At 31.0% G+C, this 23,276-nt stretch overlaps 1 protein-coding gene across 1 annotated transcript in view; it reads left to right on the top strand.

The window, feature by feature from the left end:
- The window catches only part of LOC148278765 (lachesin-like), a 179,232-nt gene that overhangs the window by 123,225 nt on the left and 32,731 nt on the right, over positions 1–23,276 (top strand). Inside the window, exons 6-7 of the mRNA XM_088230909.1 lie at positions 12,887–13,018; positions 21,764–21,883. Coding sequence (XP_088087035.1) covers positions 12,887–13,018; positions 21,764–21,883 — 252 coding nt within the window. The remainder of the gene's footprint in view (positions 1–12,886; positions 13,019–21,763; positions 21,884–23,276) is intronic.

Here is a 23,276-nt window from a genome sequence, read left to right as displayed (position 1 = left end):
TGAGGTATACTTTCAAAAGGATCTAACACAAACATGTATATAACCTATTGCAAGAAGACGTTAAAGAGATTCTAATTATTTTTATTCCTAATTTCAGCACTGAAGAAACGAGAATCAATTTGTTTTTATTGATGTTTCATACTAATGTGGTGTCGTAAACTCGCAAATTAGAGGATTTGGTTCAAACCTTTATCCACTCAAACTAAATTCATAAATTCTAATTGTGAGTCATTTACTTTGCAAATTTACTTAGCTTTTTGCCAAAGCAAACTATCGTATTGCAATGGAGATTGGGGAGGTTTCTCTCATTCTATCCTTGCTCCTGTGAAAATAGCACAAAAATGGATCAAAAAGATAATTCTCAAAAAACCCTCTAGGTATTTAACAGATGATCTTTTCGCTGAGTTTAATATATTAAATGTAAGACAGTTGTTTGTGAGGTGCCTACTGCTTAAAATTTATGATAAATTATGTGAGATCAAAATTACTCGACAAAATATAAACACTCGCATTAAATTAAAGTATTCAATTGTCCCACTTGTAACAACTACTTTCACCTTGTATATTATAAGCAAGGTAAATAATAAAGCAACTCCCATATAAAAAAAAAAAAAAAAAAAAAAAAAAAAAGAACGAAAAATGTAAAACAAATTTTTAAATAAATGTTACTGCACATATAAAAGGTGAAGCGAGACATTTAAAAAAAATACATATAGACTAATAAACGTAATAATTTTTGTAATTGGTACACATATTATTTATATATTTTTGTAGAACATTACTATATATTAGTTTTTATCATATATTTTACTATATTATTATTTTTTATGTAACATTTTGTATTTTCAGCACATATACATACATTTTAATAATAATAATAATGTTTGGATAATTTAAATAGTGCCATTCTTGTGAAAATCACCTCAAGGGCGCTGTACAATAAATAAATATCCCAACACGTCTTGCAGCTACAGAGCGCATGGATAGTTGGGATTCTAGTTCCTCGTCTCCAATTATGATATATTACAATTATGATATATATGAGCTAGATAACAGAATGTCTTGCAGCTACATAGCGCATGGACAATAAGAAATCTAGCCCCTATTTATATTTTTATTTTTAAAATTTTTAATTGACAATGAAGTTTAGAGTTTAAGTGATATTTAAAAAAAAATAAAAAGCTTATTTATAAATTAGATAACAACAAGTCTTGCAGCTACTGAGCGCATGGATGGTTGAAATTCTAGACCCCATTTACTAAATTAAGATATTTGAAAGTTGATAACATTTACATAATATGATAAAAATGTTTAATAACTCCTTTTCAATAATTTATAAAAATATAAAAATTTAACTCTGTTTTAGCAAAATAAATAAAAAATCATAAATATGTCCGTCATATTATTGCGTGCACTCCTGCTCACTGCCAGTACCATAAACATAAATACCGGCCGCATAACAGCGTCTCTGTCTTCCTTTTTATGAGTTCTAACTTCTATTTATTGCACTATTGGCGTCACATTCATTTTTTGCATAGCAAAGATGAATATTTTTTGTATTCAAATAAAACATATTTAAACTAATTTTACTTTCCAAATCTGATGTGTAAATATCCATTTGATGATGACAAAAAAATCAACTTTATCATTTTTTTTAATAAGTTACTATATCACTCATGTACCGTATGTAGACTAGTGTGGCATCACAGCCACAAAAGGGTTAAAGATTTATTTCTTTTTCATATAAAGATAGATATTACACAAAAAAAAAACGTATCCCTAACTCTATGAGGCCAACAGCCTTGTATTGAGTTGGGGTACAACTAATAAAAAGTAGAAGCAAGCATATTATTAAATAATACCACAAATAAAAATTATTACAGAAACATAAATTACAGTTAACACCTAGACAACACCCTTAATAAAACTATATAAATCTATGCAAATGTCTTGCAGCAGTCTTCTGCAATGGTATCTTCCCTTAGATGATACGTTGCCGTGTTATTCAATTTATTGATCGATTAAGACAGTCATAAGTCATTTAATTTCGAGGTAAAACTTATAAACAGATGAAATAAACAACAAACATGTAAAAACAAACTTATCTTTGTTTTAAAGTAATGCAGATTGCAACTATTTCACATTTCGCTAATATTTTATTCACCTAGTTACTTGAGCTAATTATTTTTTACATAGTTCGATAGCAAATTAAGAATTAAAAAAAATATTAAAAAAAACTCTTAACTTCCTCGTCAACAAATGTACACATTGCTGTTAGAAAATTTGATAAAAGCCAATTTTGGCTTCTGATAACAGGGTTGGGAACATATAACCATATCGATTGTAACAGATAAGGAACATCACTGGATTAGTCATTTAAAAATACATATAAAGTCAACAACATTTTTTTGTAGACAAGCACTGGATTCAATCCACCTGGTCCATGAAAAAGTATAAAAATTGAAAAAATTAGATTTTTTGGTGTTGCCTAGTATGTCGGTGAAATAATTAAATTACAATAAAGGTTTCAGCTCTTTAACTTTACATAGATCAACAGATGAGAGAATTGAAGTAATATACATAGATGTTCAAATATGGGCAGAATGGTGAATGTTACACATTGTGTAAAGTGGCCACTTAAACCAGCCATTGACAGGTAGATGCCTAGACTTCCATATTACCTTCTCTTAAATGTTCTTCATCTCTGTTGTTATATGTTGACACATAAAGTCCGCTTCCGTTCTACGTTTCTCTAATGAAAACAGATTAAAGTAATGTATTAGTTATTTTTTTGTGTGTTAGGGAATATTTTGAACCACCCGCTTTTACGTCACTAAGTAAAATAATTTAGTGAGCAAACTGTATCCAGATGTGCCCCACTCAATCCGATTTCCCTCCCGAGGGGTTCATTTATTCAAATTTTATTTCCGATACTCGGAGGAATTTCCCTATCCGGTCGACCCGATGGAATTCAAATTTGATTGGAGCTCTCAACCGGGTACTTCACCCTACAATGGTGTCGATATGTACAAGTAACACCGTGAGATCCTCTCTAAGGGTGAACTCGAGCACTCTACTCTGAGACACGAAAAAAGTCTTCACTGCGTAATATACATAACCGCCACCGCGCGAATAAGGGTGTTAAGATTTTTTCAAACTTTACAGTTTTGCAAAGACAAAGTAAAAACCCTCGACTTTATCGGGGTTTATGATCTGTATAATATTGATACACAACAAAACTCCATATTGGATTATTTTGATTTGAAATGTAATTTTTTGTATTTTTTTTACATCACACAATTCACCACGCTAATTTATTTGACTTACCAGTGGAGACCTTATAAAAAAAACCAACGAATTATATTTTTTTTTATATTAAATACCACCAGCTGAATGCCACTATGGTGATAAGAAAAATAAAATAAAAACATAAAAATTTAAATAAAAAATACTGCTTGTATTTGATGTTCCTACGTGGATAGGTTCCAGTGTATTTTTTTTGTTTATTTATTTTACGGCACTAGTGCCTTCAACAATATTTAATATAACAGTTTACGGGTTTAAGTTGAATACAAACAAAAATTTAATCTACAGGTAGGAAGGCTGATCTGGGGTTACTCCGTGAGCATCCGCTGACGAAAAGATTTTTTCAAAACTGAGTCGACTAAACAAAAATCTGTATGCTCTTTTTTATTATTATAAAGTAAATAATAAATATTTTTATCCCCATCAGCCTTCTCCCATTCTTTTTTCGTCAGATTTTATTATAATTATTATTTGCAATTAAGGTTCAAGCATTTTCTTTGCAGTTGTTAAGAGTGAGGAAATACATATTGATTTCATGATTTTTAAGAATCATACTACGAAATAATAAGTGCATTTTACAAATAATTTCGATTCACAGAGACACGTGCTAGAAATTAATATGCTAGAAATTAATCAATATGGGAGGTATTCCCAGGTCTGTAGAAATAAATATCAATATGGGAGGTATTCCCAAGTCTGTAGAAATAAATATCAATATGGGAGGTATTCCCAAGTCTGTAGAAATAAATATCAATATGGGAGGTATTCCCAAGTCTGTAGAAATAAATATCAATATGGGAGGTATTCCCAAGTCTGTAGAAATAAATATCAATATGGGAGGTATTCCCAAGTCTGTAGAAATAAATATCAATATCTGAGGTGTTTCCAAATCTGTAGAAATTAATATTAATATATGAGGTATTCCCAAGTTTGTAGAAATAAATATCAATATGGCAGGTATTCCCAAGTCTGTAGAAATGAATATCAATATGGGAGGTATACCCAAGTCTTTAGAAATAAATATCAATATGGGAGGTATTCCCAAGTCTTTAGAAATAAATATCAATATGGGAGGTATTCCCAAGTCTGTAGAAATAAATATCAATATGGGAGGTATTCCCAAGTCTGTAGAAATAAATATCAATATGGGAGGTATTCCCAAGTCTGTAGAAATAAATATCAATATGGGAGGTATTCCCAAGTCTGTAGAAATAAATATCAATATCTGAGGTGTTTCCAAATCTGTAGAAATTAATATTAATATATGAGGTATTCCCAAGTTTGTAGAAATAAATATCAATATGGCAGGTATTCCCAAGTCTGTAGAAATGAATATCAATATGGGAGGTATACCCAAGTCTTTAGAAATAAATATCAATATGGGAGGTATTCCCAAGTCTTTAGAAATAAATATCAATATGGGAGGTATTCCCAAGTCTGTAGTTATAAATATCAATATGGGAGGTAATCCAAAGTCTGTAGAAATTAAAATTAATATGGGAGGTATTCCCAAGTCTGTAGAAATAAATATCAATATTGGAGGTATTTCCAAGTCTGCGTGCACGCGCTAGTGTATAGGTACAAAGTAAAGTGTACAAAGATAGTAAAATTGTTTTGAAAAAAACGACAATAGTAATAATATAACGCATTTTTTCTAGTTCTACATGTATGCATTATTTGATTCTATATTCTTACAAAAAAAAATCCCAGCCTTATTTTAGTATAAAAGTTTATGAGATTTCATAAAAGACATATTTTTCTGTATCGTAATATCGTACTGTTGTGCAAACGAAATTTTTCTCTTTACGCGAGTCACAAACTTTTTACTACAAGTTAGTTTACGAGAATATTTTTTGCGCTAGCAAATAAATATTTGAACAGATTTATTTTCTTTTGAGGTCGATTTATGTTATTTACTGTCAATTTTTGTCAAACTTGCATTGTTATTATAACATCTTCTTCTTCTTTTCCACATTCGCTCCTAAGTAGAGCATGTGGACATCACCAGTTGCCTCCAGGAGACCCTATCGCCTGCCAGCACTCTCGCTTCTTCCCATGTCAATCCAGCGCCCCTTAATTCCGCCGAAGTCTAAAGATCGTCATTGACGGCCTTCCAGGACGGCGTGATCCCGCAGGTTTAAAGAAGAGGCAACTAGGATTTAGATTCTCCTGAGGCATGCGCAGTACGTGTCCAACCCAGTTCCACCACCGCTCGATATAGGAGTCTGCTGCGTCCGTTCTCGGACTTCAATGTTAGTTATAAAATCGAACCACCTTATACCCAATATTCTTCTCAAGCACTTACTCTCAAAACTCAGAAGTTTGGTGTTTTGAGCTTTGGTTAGGTGCCAAGATTCACACACATATAGGAAAACTGGCACTTTACTATAGTTGAAAAATCAGCATTTCGTTTTAACCGAGTATAGACTAGAGTTCCAGACAACACGCATCATGTCAAAAGTTGCTCCAGCAATGCCTAGGCGGGTTGCGAGCTCTTTATGCATGCTTCTATTATCTTCTTTAGCGCTTTTACTCTCTAACGGGCATTTCCATATTGGAAAATGTTATGCAGTAATGAAATAATTTATACAAAACAAAATAAGACAAATTTACTTTATTCGTTCATTTAAAAAACAAGGCAAAAGCGATACAATAATATTTTAGTGCAAAAAAGGGCAGGTGAGGCACAAAAATAGCTTTACCATGTAGAAGAAAAAAAAGTAGTGATTAAAAAAAAAATTATTCTCCAAACTGACTTTATAACCACCGAAAAAAATGTCTCGCAATTCGTCCAAATGAAGAAATCAACATGAAATAAACACCAGCTCACCGTTCGTTATGGTGTCTCATCTCCTAGCAAGATCAGCTTACTATCATTAGAAACGGGGTCTTCGGACGATGCAGCTATTACAAATTCACTGAAGACGCCAATCTGTAAGTTAAGAAAGTAAAGCCGGTTTTGTGAGAGAAATGCCACTAAATATTTTCTTATTTTTTTATTTATAAATTTCATAAAAGTACATGTTTTTTTAAAAATACTAAACATATCTACTTTTACACATTTAGTAAATTTTATCACTGTAACTCTCCAAAAAAAGAGAACTCTTGTGCTTGGAGAGTGGCTTACACTGTTGTTTATTTACAAGAGTTTATATAATTTTATACACTTGTACATGAGAAAAAAAAAACATAGGACATATAAAGAAAAACATAAAACAATAGTACATTTATACTAATTGAAATTGAATGTAGTTTTTACAAGTGTTCAAAAAATTTATTTAGATTAACTTTAAATTTATTTATTAATATATTATTTTTAATAGTTTTTAGTTCATTGGGAGGATTATTATAATTTTTAACACCTTTGAAGACAAAGCTATTTTGACCATGATTTGTATGGAATTTAGGAATATGACGATGGATAGCAACTAAGATGCGATATTCGCGGTGCTAAGTGAGAAATTTTTTTAAACGGAACGGACCCGCAAAACAAGTCAATTAAGTTTTTTTTACTATAACCAGACTCATTATTGGAAAAAATGGGAGTAGAATGGAAAATATACATAAAAAAACTGGAATACTTGTCATAAACTTATTAAATCGAGGGTGTTGAAAATATTTGGTTCTAACGAGTGAAAGCGCATTATACATATATGAAAAAACATTTAATCAAGTGTTTACCTACATATCCTGATAATTTATGCAAATATTAATTTTAAATAAAATAATTTATAGGACCGGGTTGTGGTTCCGTAGTAGTATTTTAAATTATCGGATAAAATCTCCGAAGTTCGAATCCTGGTCAACCACAATTCGATTACCATTTTCCCGCTCAAGTTATTTACGACTTGTGTAAAACGGTCCAAAAATTGAAATATTAACGAAATCAGAACTAAAACATTACTTTCATATAAAAAAATTAAACTGTTTGTATGAGTGATAAATAAGTTGATACGAATTTATGCCTTCTGCGGTGAGATATACTGGAACCCAAAACTACCCGTTTAACAAAGGCTTCAGTGAATTGTTAGAAGCTCTCAGAAAAGCTTAAAACGTCTCTTCATTAAAAAAAATATACGTTAGTGTATTGGATGAAAAATTGATGAATGTTAGTTAATATTTGTATGTAATCACTACCCGTCTCTTTGTCAGGACACTAATTACACCAACATGCAAAAGCCACTATGCAACTTCATCATTGTAGTTGCACAAAAGTGAAAAACTAACTGCTAGTAGAACACATGCTTTTGGAAGCTAACACCTACTTGCACTAGTTATAGTTTTAAAAAGCTTAATCTTTTGGCAACAATAAGAGGGCTGTTAATTCAGTAAATAACAGGTGATCATTTCAATGCAACATCGGCTATATTGAAAGATGATTTGATTTTTGAGTAAAGGGACATAAAGAGTATTTTGAAAAGCATTGCTTATTTTAAATATTTGCATATTATTTACTTTTTAGTTTTTAAAGTCCTGTATTATTACTAACATTAGATGATTTGCTAATTCAGGTATTTTGTAATTGTAAAGACACCTCATGCGTTCTTTAACAATAAATATAATATGTCGGTAGTGAATGTTATATATTAAATTTAACTTACCAGTAGCTCAATCACAAATAACTATTGACGTGCTAATAAGCGACGTGATAACTATATCATAGTACAATAGAGCATCCGTGAACACCTTATGTTAAATTTCAAAATATTTACGCAATCACAGATTTGATTTCACTGGTGTAAATATTGTAAATATTCCAAAACTGCTATTTTAGTTTATATATTAATAGTTTTTATGCTATTTATTGCATTTAGCCAGCGGTTGGCAAGCCAAATGTCAAGAAAAGAAATCGCCATAGTAATTGTAATTTAATTATCACTTTTGTGTATTAGATACTTTTTACTCTTGCACCACAACAGGCCATTGGGCCTAATTACAGTGGTGAATTACATCACAGAAAACCCAGGCTTGAGAAAAATCACATTTGATTTTTTTTTGTGTTCTCACCGGGAATCGAACCCGGAACCTTCCGCATGTGAGTCAAGCGTGTTGACCACTACACCACGGAGGCCGCCAAGCGGCTAGTGGCATGTTAAAGCGGTGTGGTGAACTGCTTGGCATTTGGTGTTACCAGTGTCTACATCTCTAATGCTAAACAATATTTTGGGTATGTCTAAATATTTATAAAGAATTCTGGATTTTACTCCTTAGCGAGTTAGGTATTAGGATTTATCGACAGTATTTTGAGTTTGACTAATTTTTTGCAGACAAGTACTGGATTTGACTTCCTAGGGAACTGTTAACTTTAATATATTACAACATAGATGAATAACACTTTAGAGAAGGCAATATAGAACCGCCATTTTGCCAGTCTAGGCATCTAAAGGGCTTATGATCTGTCATTCGCTGATTTCAGTGGCCACTTTACACACTGTGTAACATTCACCATTCTGCCCGTTTTTTTAATATCTATATTCCTTTGATTCTTTCATGTCTTGATGTTTGTAAAGTTAAAGAGCTGAATTTATACATGTGAGATTAATCTGATAAAATTATTTAGGCAACTAAATTGTTATTCATTTCGGTTGTAAATATGTTAATATAAACAGCTCACTAGAGAGTTGAATCGAGTTCTTGTCTACAAAAATTTGGAAAAACTCAAAATATTGCCGGAAAAAACCACCCGGTCCATGAAGAAGTATATAAATTGAAAAATTGAATTTTCATGCGTTGCCTAGTATGCAGGTAAAATAATTTAATGAGATGAATCTTACCCGCATAAATAAAGGTTTCAGCTCTTTAACATCACATAACATCAACAGATTAAAGAATTGAATCAACATAGATGATCAAATATGGGCAGAATGGTGAATGTTGCAGTTTGTAAAGTGGCCACTTAAACCAGCCAATGACATGTCATGAGCCCTGTAGGTGCCTAGACTTCTATATTTCCTTCTCTAAAATGTTATTCATCATTGTTTTAATATGTTAATATTTAGATTCAAATTAGTTTATTGCGACAGAGGCAAAATAGTTTTGAGATAATCACATCTCAAAAATGTGTTCTAATACAAGTTTGTATATTTCATTTTTTCAACGAGTCAAAAATACAGATTTAATAAACTACAATATAACACAGTTCTCTGTGTATAATATTCATAAATAAACTAGTGGCAAAACACGCGGCGGACAGGGAATAAAATTCGAATGAAATAATATTTATGCCACACTCTATCTTCTATACACTTTGGCATGTGGGAGGCTTTTGAGGGTGCACTGTATATTATAATGTAAATACTAGTATCACGGAGAGTAGGAATATTATACTGAAACCCACAAACAATATATTCAAATTGATAAGCGGAAAATCGGGTTTTATTGTGAAATAACAAAAGGTTGGGTTTTTGTATAACACCTTCTTAAATGTATTCACATTTTCCTCATGAATTTTTTCTACGTGTTTAAGTTTTCTGAACACGTTTAATGACGCATTTTTTTTAACTCAGAAAAATAAGGTTTTTTTTTTGTGGTTTGGGTAGGTTTGTGGAGTCAATAGACGGCAATAGATGTATGAATTTTCGTTTTTAATTTTTGACACTAAACCGACTGTCATTTCGTATTTAAGTATCAGTCCAAATAAATTTTATAATGTGCATTAAATCTTATAAAATAAGCATCTAAGGGCGTGAGTTGCACTTTGTTTTGTAAAAACTAAGAAGCGTTGTTTTAATGGGCCATTGTTTTCGTCAATATTAGCCAGGCGCTCAACGGAATCAGTTCCGCGGAGTGTAAACTTTTTGCATTTCGGTAGTTTTAAAAAGGTGTTCGAATTTGTAATGTGATTAAGTTATATCTTTACTAAAAAAAAATAATTTTATCATTAAAGTTAATTGACCAAATATTTAGGCAGTTATAAACTTCAAACCTCGGTTGAGGGCCAAAAGTAATATGTAATATTTTTTTAAATAATTTTTACGTTCAATGTGATCCAAAATGCAACTTTTTAGACCTCTTTCACTTTGATGTCTAAAAAAATAAAAAAACTTCATACATCATTATGAAAATTAATTAATTAATTAATTATGGATAACTTATAAAGCGCCATTTTCGTAATAAAATACCTCAAGGGCGCTTTACATGGTGATTCTATTGTTAAGTTAATTTAATTGAAGCTTTTAAATTTGTAATTTAATTAAAATAATTTATTTTGTTGTTGTCTTGTTTTTTGTCTTGTTGTTGTATATGTATATGTATATGTATATGTATATGTATATGTATATGTATATGTATATGTATATGTATATGTATATGTATATGTATATACTGATATACAGTAGTTAAACATAAAAACGTACTGCTTAAAGCTATCTTAACATATTGTTATTTCTTTCTGCATAGTCTTCTTTGTGTATTCTCAAATGTTAACCAAAATACGTACATATATATTATTAAGTGTCCTTGGCACGGGTAACCCCAGTGAGTTAACCCCATTTTATGTCTTGTAGTAATAAAAATATTCGGTTTTTCATGCATATAAACAGTTACATATTTATCGAAAGCAAATGGTCAATAATTGTGCATCTGGATCAAACATACTTTTAAATAAAAATGAGTAAGCTTCACATTTAAACATGTGTTATAAGGAATTGGTATACAATGTATGTTATAACACAAGTAATTTATTGTTTTGATGTAACAAACACACATGATTTTGGGCAATTCACATTTTTATTGTGAAATCTAAGAATATGTTTTGAACGGAGCGTAAAATTTCGAGAAAATTGCCGGATATGGAAGTATGGAATTATCAGCAATTCGTAGGCAAAACTCGCTTCAAAAATAAGCACTTACAATACGGTATTTGAAAAGTGGCTGTTTTTCTGTTTATATTTCCTTCAGAGCCTAAATCAAACGAAACTTGGAATAATTATTCCAAAGCAGCGTATTTAACTTGACGAATAATTATAAAATTAATCTTAATTGATTTTTGATACCTTGTTTGCTCAGAATTCTGTCAAAATTCGCTGTTTTGTCTGGAAATATAAAGAAGATTAGCTGTACGCAGAAGTAAACAATTCCGAACGTTCTGGAAAGCAGTGACTGACAATTTTCGCGTATTATTATAAGCCGATTGTGCGTTCATTAATTATTTATTTATTTCATTAACTTAGTTTCAAATAATTTTTACAGTTTTCAAATTCACGAACTTATTATGTCTCGGCAGTACCTACGTAAATCCATAAAAATGAACATAGGTGGAAAAAAGTTACTTCAAAGAAATCGTTTCATATTATGTGATAACAATATTATCAACTCTTTTTATTTAATTCCTTTACACGCGGTGGTGTATTGTCGTATGACTTTAAGCAAAAGACAGAATATTCTGAAGTTCAGACATGAAAAAAAAAACATAGACATACAGTGTAACATTCACCATTTTGCCTATGTTTAAATATCCATATTTATTCAGTTCTTTCATTTGTTGATTTAAGTGAAGTCAACAAATGGAAGAACTGAAGAAATATGGATGTTCAAACATAGGCAAAATGGTGAATGTTACACAGTGTGTAAAGTGGCCACTTAAACCAGCAAATGACAGGTCATAAACCCTGTAAATGCTTAGACTTCCATATTCCCTTATTTAAGGTATTCTCCATCCCTGTTGTAATTTGTTAATCTTAATGACGGCCGAGGGGGTGAAATCCAGTCTTTTGTCTACGAACATTTGAACAAACTCAAATATTGTAATAGACATACTGTTAAATAATCCTTTTTTAATAATTTATAAAAATTATAATAAAATAAAAACCATTTATTCGCCGGTCATATTACTAGCGTACACTCTCGCATACTTGCAATAATCGACAAATTGAAAGAATTCTTTCATTTATTTTAGTCTCTTTGGCACAAAAACCGGCCGCAGAACAGCGACTCTGTTTTCCTTGTTAAAAATAATATTCTCTTGCTCTTTTTTATATGGTAAAACAGATTTGTTGTGATATTGGCATCACTGTCGGTAAGCGAAAATAAATTTTTATTGATATTCAGCATATTTATACAAATTTAACTTTCAAAATCCGGTGTGAAAATGTTCGTTTGAAGATTACAAAAAATACAACTTCATAATTTAAATAAATAGGAGAGATATATCAAATCTTGCATCCTTATTCCTATTTTTTTAAAATACCTAATTTTAAAAAATTTAATAGAAATAATATATAGTTACAAACACATCCTAGAAAACAGAATCTCCTTTTCTTCTCCTTCTGCAGCCTTATTCTCTCCACTGCTGGATAAAGGCGTCTTCCAAACGTCTCCATTCCTTCCTATCACCCGCTTTCATCATCCACGTTTTACCGGCAATAGAGGCAATGTCGTCGACCCATCTTTTCTGTGAAAACAGAATAGCAAATGAATAATTAGAAAAAAATACGTTATGTGTATGAATGTGTAAAAAAATAACAAAGTGTACAAAAAAATATATCTATGATAAATAAAATATTTAAAAAAATGAGTGATGCCTTAGAGACATAAAATTGTTGTTTTGAAAGTTTAATCAATTTTATTTTTTTTCTTACAGTTCTGACTTCATTTCTTGGGGAGACTTTGGTCCTGGAACACGTTCAGAGGTCAGATATGGGAGCATATCAGTGTATTGCCAGTAATGGAGTACCGCCTACAGTCAGCAAGAGATTCGATGTCAAAGTTCTTTGTAAGTTAATATTTTCTAATGTATTAAATAGTTTATTAATTCAACGCCCAAAGAGCGGGCATATTGCCTTAATGCAATTTCTTCCTACCTATGCAAACCATTCAGTTTGAGAAAATTACATGTAATTACACGTAAATGGACATATTTTAGGTAATTATGCAGAATCTTATTATTTTGTACCAAAATTGAAAACAAAAACTGATTAAAAAATAAAATACACAAAGTTATCAAATGATTCAATAATGTCATATTTTCATATTATGTTAATTGTTTTGTATTGAACAAATTAAAAGCCTAATTGTATTGGGCATTCTGTCAGCAAAAAAAAAAATTTCTAAGGAAAACAACGTGTATGTGTGGGGGTCAAAGCCCAGTGATTGATGACAGACACACGTGCCAAGCGATTTCACTTGAAATGTAGAGCATCGACCAAAAAAGCAACTCAGCATTTTATTTTTAATACATTACATCATATTGTGCAGGAGCAACAGTATTGCACATAAGAAATCCGTCCACAAAGAAACAATGTCTTTCAGAACGTTTACCTATTTGGCTTAATCCACTCATCGATCTGTGCGCAACCCACCTCCACTATCCATTTCTTAATAGCAACTTTATATTGTGAGTACTTACTAATTGTCCTTATGGATCATGGAAGTAGATTGTACACTTTAACCGAGTAGTAGGCCAGTCCTCTTTGACCGAAAGTTGTTTTAATTTTAAAATGTTTTTGCAGCATCAGGGTGGAGTATCTAATATAATAACTGCATTCAATTATTTATAATAATCAACTCCATGAGGGAATTCTCTGTAAAAATATAGGTACAATTTACACTTAAGTGTCCAACATGGTTCGACAAAGTTATAATTTTTTTTAATATATACGTTTTTGAAGATGAAAATCCATCAATAATTTAGTTTAGTCTAACTGTTTTTTTTTATATCGATTGACCGAAAAGCGCTTTTTCTAAATAGGTATTAGTCAAATTATTTTTAGTCTAACTATTTAAAGTCTAACTGTTTTTAGTCTAACTATTTTTTCATATTGATTGACCAAAAAGTGCATTTGTATCGATCACAAGAATGCAATTTCTTAATTTGACACACCCACAGCACTAGAAAAATCTAACGGTACTTTGAAAATCATTATAACTGGTCAAATACGTAATCCGATTCTTGTTTGTAATATAAAAAAAACTAATGCATTCATTGTTTATTTTTGTTAAAGTCGAAAACATTCCAACTGTTTTGTGTAGATTTGATTATTAAGTCTTTCCGTGAAGAGATTCACCTGACTGAATTATTTCACATACTAGGCAACCCTTGAAAACAATTTCCCAATTTTTAAACTTTTTCTTGTACCAGTTGGTTTTATTACAATATTTAAGTTTGTCCAAATGTTTGTATACAAAAGACTGGATTTCATCCCTTCGGGGGTCATTAAGATTGACAGCCCTGTAAATGCCTAGATTTCCATATTGCCCTTTTTAAGGTATTCTCCATCCCTGTTGTAATTTGTTAATATTGTTGGTTTATCAATGATTTCTTTATAAAACAAAATACTGATAAAACTGTTTTTTTTTAGGAAATCAAAATTTAATAATTATCTACATTATATGAACTATAAAGAGAAGGGGAGTAGAAAGGGAAGGAAAGAGGGAGGGAATGGAAATACTTAAATATTCAGGAAGTGATATTTCATGTGTGATTTGAATATAAATAAATAAAGGGCGTCTCTGACATTAGTGGGTAGATTATTCCATAATCGAGCAGCTACTTCTGATTGATGACATTAGTCACCGGAGTTTGCTGCGTCCGTTCTCTTTTTATTTCATTCATTACAAAGTCAAACCGCCGCACACCTAAAATTCTTTTTGGTTACCTATTCTCAAAACTCAGATGTTTGCGGTTTTGGGCCCTAGTCAGGTACCGCGATTTGCATCCGTAAAGGAGAATAGGTGTTATACAGGCGTTTTATAGGCGGCATCTGCTTTTCACGGAGTAAATATACGGTTTCCAAATAGCCTTCATACTTTTGGATGTGGCGTCTGCTATTCCTAACCGCACTCCCAGTTATTTATAAAATCTGCCATTTTCCGTAACATATACTCCCAGGTATTTGAAACTCTCGACCCTTTCGATGACTCGATGTTTACAATAAAGCTAAACAATATACTAACAATTCATCGCAATAACAATAATCTATCAAAAATGAAGTTTGCAAAGAAATAACTATAATAACTTTTATTGTGATATAAATAAAACTACTAAAATAAAAGCTTGTTGACGTTACTCTTTTAAAAGACTGCTTTCAATAAAAATTTTATTGCTTAGAAAAATGCCCAGCTTTTCCAAATAAATACCGAAAATTAAAGATGTAAAATAACATTATTTTATTGATACTGGAACATTTCATTTATTTACTTCAAAAAGATATAGGAACAATTTGAGATTTTTTCTTTTTTTTATTTAAAAACTCAAACATATATTACTAAATAATGTTTTGAGTTTGTCCAAATTTTTGTACACATGGACGGGATTCAACGACCTAGACCGCTTTAAATATAAGCTTTTTTATTTAAAAGGAATAACCCGCTAAGCCTCTGTTTTGGGGCTTGTCAGCAGGTAAGATAGAGGAAATATGGAAGGAAATAATAAAAAATTACCCCACAACACCCAGACCAATTGAGAAAAAAGCTTTCTTTGGTTTTTTTCTTGAAACTGGCGGGAATCGAACCCGCGACGCCAGTTTCACAGTTGGCCGACTAACCAGCTGTGCCACAGCGCCTGTCTTACATCGGACATGAATAACATTTTACAGAGGGGAATAAAGAAGTATAGGCATCCGCATCGCTTATGTCATTGGATGGTTTCAGTGGCCACTTTACACAATGTATAACATTCACCATTCCGCCTACATTTGAACATCGACAGTCCTTCGACTCTTCCATCTTTTGACGTTTGTGAAGTTAAAGAGCTGAAACCTTTATTGTGCGGGTGAGATTCTTCTGATTTTTTAAAATATTATATTTTTTTGTTTATTTTTCCATACATAAATTGTTTACATAGAAATATAATAACAAAAATGCACTTTAGAAAAAAACATCTTAAATTTAAGCTATAACATAAATTGGAAAAAATGCTCACAAAGACTTCAGCGTCTGAGCGTGGGCCATTTCTTTTTTAATTATAAACAAACAAACCATCACGCCGTTTCCCCGTAGGAGTAGGCAGAGAGAATAAAACGCCATATCACTCTATCTTTGCATACAGACCTCGCTTCCTCTACATTCATACACCTTCTCATGCACGCACGCCGATTATTCTTACTTTTAACATGTCCATCTTCAAGTATTTTATGGAATTGATCGTGCCATGTCTTTCTCGGCCTTCCTCGTTTTCTGCATCCATCAACATTCGCATCGTAGATCCTTTTAGCTGTTCTTTCGTTGTCCATTTGCTCTACATGTCCGAATCAACGCAACACCCCTTTCTTGATTCTGGCGATTTAATTTATTAATTTTCAAATTATTTCCCTTCTGTAAAATGTTCTTCGTCTCTGTTGCGATATGTAAATATATACGGATGCTGGGATTGTTGGGTTTACCGCATTGTTTTGTGGGATGGGGATGGCTTTCGATAAAAATAAACACTCGTTTTTACTCTTAGTGAATGTAGAATGTACAACTCTACAATCTGGGCTCCTCATTATTCTAGGCACCAATATTGTATTGAAAAGGTCCAAAATAAGTTTTTGCGATTTATAAATTTTAAATTAGGTGTTGGTATTGAATTTTTAAATTATGATTTGTTACTGTTTATTTTGAAATTATTAAGACTAAGTGACAGGAGAGTTATAACTGATTTATTAAATTTATATAAAATAATCCATTCCATGTTTGACACCCCTGCACTTTTATCACTAATTAGTTTTAATGTACCAAAAAGGACAACTCGGCAAACCTACCAATACTGTGGCAACAATACTTCGACATCATATGGTAAAAATGCAGTCATCAATAGACTTCACTCTCTAGGCAATAAGTACCAGGACATTGGTGACTCATTTCACATGAAATTTATTACATATAGAACGGCTCTTCTTCTTTATTTTATTGGTAATAGTTCTAGGTAACTATTTGTTACTTTTGTTAAAAATTTGTTTTAAACTTCTTTATTGGTGTTTTTTTTTTCTTTTTTCGTTTCTTTTCTTAATTAATTTATAAGTAAAAAATATTTCTCTTTGTCATTTTTTTTACATCATTGTATATTTTTCTACATAAACATATATGTACTATTTACCTAAATATTAGTTTTCAATAATAATACATATATTTATATATTTTTTTATTGTTATTCAAAATTGTCTTCTTTGTTATTTTTTTAACTGGTTCAAAGTATTTCTAATACCAAATTATCTTTTTTTATCGATAATTCTACAACTGGTAATATTTTATTCTTTTATATGGTTTATATTTCTTAGACTTTCTAAATTAATAATATTGTTTTAAATGCTCTGTATTACTTAAATTAAGCTTACATGTATGTATATTTAATTGTATTTGTAACTAATATGTAAAAGGCACTAAGTGCCGTTTATTTCAATAAAATAAAAAAAAATAAAAAAAATAATTGTTAAAACATCCTTTAGAACACATTTCGCCGAAAATAACTTTTATTTTATTTTATTTATTTTTAAATCATATAACACAAAGTATTTTACAAGATAAATACGTTGAATTACATTCTCAGAATTTACAACTCAATTCGGGACATATATAATATTAACATTTATAAAATAACACATATTAAGATCAACAAAGAAACAAAGCAAGTTTAGCACCTTTATAACTAAATATAGCACAACAATAGATACGCCAAAAACCTTTTCTTACACCAGCAGAATTTATATGTTTAAAAAAACGCGTTTAAGAATGAAAAAAATGAGTTAATCTACTAAGGGAGATAAGGTCATTAACATCACATGCCATGCAGATGATGCTGCCATAGTTATAATGAGAACATATCCATCTCAGTTAGTAAACATCTGGATGCCCAAGAAATGTTGGTTGAAATTTTCGACCTAGAAAATGTTCATAATGGTAAGATGCATCGTTTGAGTGTCAAAAAGACACTGATTAACTCCAAACACCCAAAACCAAAGAAGGCTAATTAATGTTTGATTATAAAAAACACATTCCATCCGGAACATTTAGCATTTAATATTTTTTAAGAATATAATTAAGTGCTAAATGTTTCAGTTAAAGACAAATGATTAAATGACCAATGATTGACAAAATATTTTTTTAGTTAAAAATTTAGTACGAATGTTTTCATAGAAGCCTGTAGTTTTTTTAAAAATACCCTTCGTGCATTGTAAGTAAAAAAAACGCTTTTTTTTATCTATTGGGGATATCAACAGTAATACGTGTAACAAAAATTTAACAAATTAAATATACAGGGAATAAAACCAATGACATATATCCACAGAAATACATTAAATACACGTACAATACATACTAGTGTGTTTGTGTGAGTGTAAGTGAGTGAGAGGGTGGGTGAGTGGGTGTTATATTGGAATGAGGGTGGACATGTGTGTAAATATTGCACAAGTGTCAAGTGTCGAAAATATAAATATATATAAAACATTAAGAATTAGAGATAAAATATACTAAAATAAAATAATATAAAATAAGACTTTATTATTGAAACTAAGTATAAAACAAAAAAGTACGTTTTAAGACGCGCATTTTAAATGTTATTTTTTAACAATCAAATGGATCAATAAGGGGAAAGTTAAAATTATATTCACTAGCAAAACGTATAGGTGGAGAGTTCTGGGCATAGTTTGTACGAACTGCTGGCACATGAAATAGAGAGCTCGACGTGTGACGGGTGCGGTAGCCGGGGACATTTAATGATAACTCCAACAAAAGAGCCGGACTATCAAAGCGTCCACTAAGAATGTCATGAAGCACCCTCATGTCCAACAGTAGACGGCGATCTTCTAAAGTAAGCAAGTGTTTTTTTTTGCAGGAATACTTATAATTGAGATCGGTTCATTTTATCATCATTTTATCTATAAAATTAAAATATACATATGTAATTTTTTTTTCAATTCTAAACATTTATGATATTTTCCCAACACATAGCTCTAAACATTGTACGTCAGTGGTGTAGCGGATCTTTTGTAGGAATGAAATGGTTATGTGACTTACCACAGTTTTGTTGCAAGGTGCGTGAAGTTTTAATGAAAGATTCACTTACATTATTTGTTGGTTTAATTGAATATAAAATTTAATACAAATACACAAAAGTTATAATACTCGTATACTTAAATACAAACACTGAATGAATTTAACCGTGACTCGAAGTTTATAATATGCGGGTAATTATAGGTTTGGGTTATAGAGAGTGACAACGAATCCGAACCAAAGTTGATAGTGGACAAAGGAGCTCTGATTTTTCCATCGCGGCGTTGTACGATCCGCCTGTTTCTGTGTTTGCGGTGTTGCCAGGATGGACACGTAGCGCCAGAGTAGGCCCATAGTGGTTTTCTCTTCACATGAGCAAATGCTGAGAATTTACTGATTGACTCATTTTAGAATATCCTTTCTGATCCCAACAGTTTAGCTAAAATATAAGTAATGTAATAGCGAAAAACTCCCATTTTTTAAATACTAACCTTTTCTGTTTAAAAAAAGCAAGGTAAAAAATAAAACAACTCTTAAAATAAAAATAAAATATTAAAAAATAAATAAAAATGTACGTCGAACTGATCCATTCATAAATTTTAAACTCTAATTTTATTCAGAGGACAGTTTTGATTGATTACCCAAGATTGTTATGCATGGTCCAAAGGGTGTTTTTACAGTAAAAAATTCAAGTAATAATGTTTAATTACGTAATTATTATTTGTTAAATATTTTTTTACAACTATCTGAGTTCATACATTTAATAACATCACAAATCTTAAGTAACGCAACAAGACGAAAAATTGCCAAATAATATTTAGTAATAAACGATATACACGAACTGTGTATTTTGCTCTTTTCCAGTCAGTGGCAACATATGATATAGTGGGCTGGGGAGGTTGCACTGCGTCTATCATGAACCCCTAATAGAGGTAAAAAAATTAATACTAAGAGTGATGCTGCGTTGTCCCCCCATTTTTCCATCTAAGACATTGTTCCAATTCATGAAGGGACTGGACATTAAATAAATTTTTAAAACTGAGTCGTTGACACATTTCTGGTCATGCAGCTACAAGAGTAGATCCCAGCAAAATGCTCCTACGAGGTTTTCCTCCAATTAAAATTATTTAATTCCAAAAACAAGTACGACGTTTGCTCGGAGGAATTTATCTTTTGAGGCCCCAAGAATTTTTAATGTCCTGAATGAACATATAAAGTTTTCCAAAACGAATGTACATGCTTCCACTAATCTTTCGATTGTGTTGTATCCCAACTCAACACAGGGCCCTTGGCCTCATAGAGTTTGGGATATGTTATTTTATTTTTTTTCTTGTAATATTTATGTATTTGTTTGATTAAAAAATAAATATAATAATTTGTACTGTGAATTATTTATTCAATTTTAGCAAAATATAAATGACTGTGACAAATACTGGTCGTCTAAGTAACACGGTCCTTAATATTTTTATTTATTAAGATAGTGACTCTTCCGATTAAAGTATCAATATCAATAGCAAAATGGAATTAAGAAACAAAAGATTTATTTTATTTTAATATGTGAAAGAAAAATAATAGTTCGAATACCATTCGCTGCCCGAGTTCTTTTATGTTCAATAGACGATTTGGCAAATTTTATAAAATACGTTTTTTTTGTTTTTAAGTCTTGTGTGGCTGTGATGTCACACTAGTCGACACAAGACTTGATATATCACTCTTATTTAAAAAAACAATGAATTCGTATTTTTTGTAATCTTCAAATGGACATTTTCAAACCCGATTTGGAAAGTAAAATTTGTACAACTATGCTAATTGTTAATACAAAAAATATTCATCCTTGCCACGCGAAGAATGAATGTCCGCTAATTCAGCAACAGATCTATACAGATACCTTATACAAGAAAGAGCACGAAGATAGAAGTCATAACGAGGAAGACAGCGACGCTGTTCTACGGTGGGTGTTGTCTTAAACAGATTTAGTCTTCAGTCGGTTGATGATAGTGATAAGGGATGCGCACGCGCAACATGAGCGGCGTATTTGTGATTTTTATTTTATTTTGCTGTAAAAGCGCTAAATTATATGCTTTTTGCATAAATTATGAAAAGGGAATTATTAAACATAATGTTTCCATGTTATTTTTTTTTTTTAATGTCTGAACTTTAGAATATTCCGTCTTTTACTAGTGGTAACACGATGTTACATCACCGCGCGCAAAGTGATTATTTACCACATTCTTTTAAGAGTTAAAGTTAAATAAACAAATCAGTAAGTGAACATTAGCACTAAAAAAAGCTGAAAATACAATTTATTAACGGAAATAACAAAAATATTTAGCTACATGGACTCGTACTAAGATAATGAACATATTCGCATACATAACTCAATTTTGCTAAAAATGGTATTTTGAACTTACAAGAACTAGAACAGCGCATTGTAGATGACGAAAATGATTAAGTATAATAACTTGTAATATTATAATAACCTTGTTTGAAAGTATTATCATGTGATGTGGGTTTTCTTCGATAAAAAGAAATGTCATTTTATTTTTTTCAGTTTATCCTCTAATCCGAGTTTCGAACCAGCTTGTATCGGCTCCCGTTGAAACTGACGCCACCTTGCAGTGCTATGTTGAAGCATCCCCGAGAGCCATGAACTCCTGGTTGAAAGATTCAGGTAAGCAAATATGCGAGTATTATAGTTCTCATATGTGAATTCCGCCAGAGGCTCTTTGCTTAAGATCTGTATTCCGATTCCTGGCAATACATGAAACATTTGTTTTGATGGTTGTTCTACACCAGACTAGCATTGATAACTTTACCCTCCATGATCGAGATACTCCGCAATAGGGAAATATCAGGTTTTAAAAAATAATATCAAAGTACTAAAGGTCTGTGAAATACTAATATCTCTGGTCTACAAAAACGTAGAACTAATATTGATTCCATATTTATGTTCGCTATACTAAATTAATGTTTATCGATGTTTCATCATTACTGGGACAAGTAAAATTCCATATTCAACTCGTAGGTTGAGAAACAATGAAGTACTGTTCATCGATCAGCTTAGAACAAATTATGGCCTTAATTCTCCCATGACCACCCGTCTTTATCGTATTGTTAACTCAAGACAAGACTTGAACATTTTTGGTTTTAGTTTACAGCGATTTAAACGAGCACTAAATAAATAGTCCAGATCTTGTCTTGATGTCCCTTATGTTTGTCAATGCTTCTTTTCTTTAAAAAAAAATTTTTTTTTGTATTCTTATATTGTAATATCAAAACCCTTTAAGTATAAATAAATACTGTCCAGTAAAAAAAAAAATTGTAAATATTGGAAAAAAAAAAATTCTTTTAAATTTGTGATTTTGAATTACCGCAAAAACGGTCATTTCATTAATACGTCACAATTCATATTGATTTATTCCTAGCCATTGAAATTTGTGTAGAACAATATCACGAACCTTGACGGCACAACAACCAAGGCCAAACACGTCGCGTTTTTCTACAAACGACTTTTTATTGAATTTCTTTTTAACATTTATGCATGAAAAAATTTCTCCAAAATATTCATATTGATTTAAAAAAATACAATTAATTATTATAAATCCATTTCATATATTTTTATCGGTATTCGTAGTATGTGATATTTCCCTTTTGGAGTATCAATACAGCACCCTATGCCTATGAATAATTTCAGAAATTCCAAATGCATTCAATTGCATCTATAATTTCAAAATATTAACTGGGAAGATGTTTTTTTTATTTTGGGCGAATTTATTTAAATTAAAATTTTAATTGTGATTTTTTTATTTTAATCATAGCAATCATATAAAGTTGCAATGACTATCTAACTAAGATAAGTAACCGTGTTTAAAGACACTCAAAACACTTTATTTTACTCGCCAAAAACCCGATATATCATGCCTGTGGCTTGGATCCAAAAGGGCCAATTTCAGATTTCATATTTTTCTTGTCACCATTTTCAAATAGTTCATTCTAAAGCCGCGAAATGACTAAATAATTACTCTCCTGTAATATGACTATTGACGTCAGTGGATCTTATAGAT

The sequence above is a fragment of the Micrasema longulum genome, unplaced genomic scaffold (assembly GCF_059751315.1).
Source record: "Micrasema longulum isolate JH-2025_06_02 unplaced genomic scaffold, ASM5975131v1 h1tg000829l, whole genome shotgun sequence".
Taxonomy (NCBI): Eukaryota; Metazoa; Arthropoda; class Insecta; order Trichoptera; family Brachycentridae; genus Micrasema; species Micrasema longulum.
Note: the sequence above shows the minus strand (reverse complement) of the source record. Positions and strands in the feature narration are given on the sequence as shown.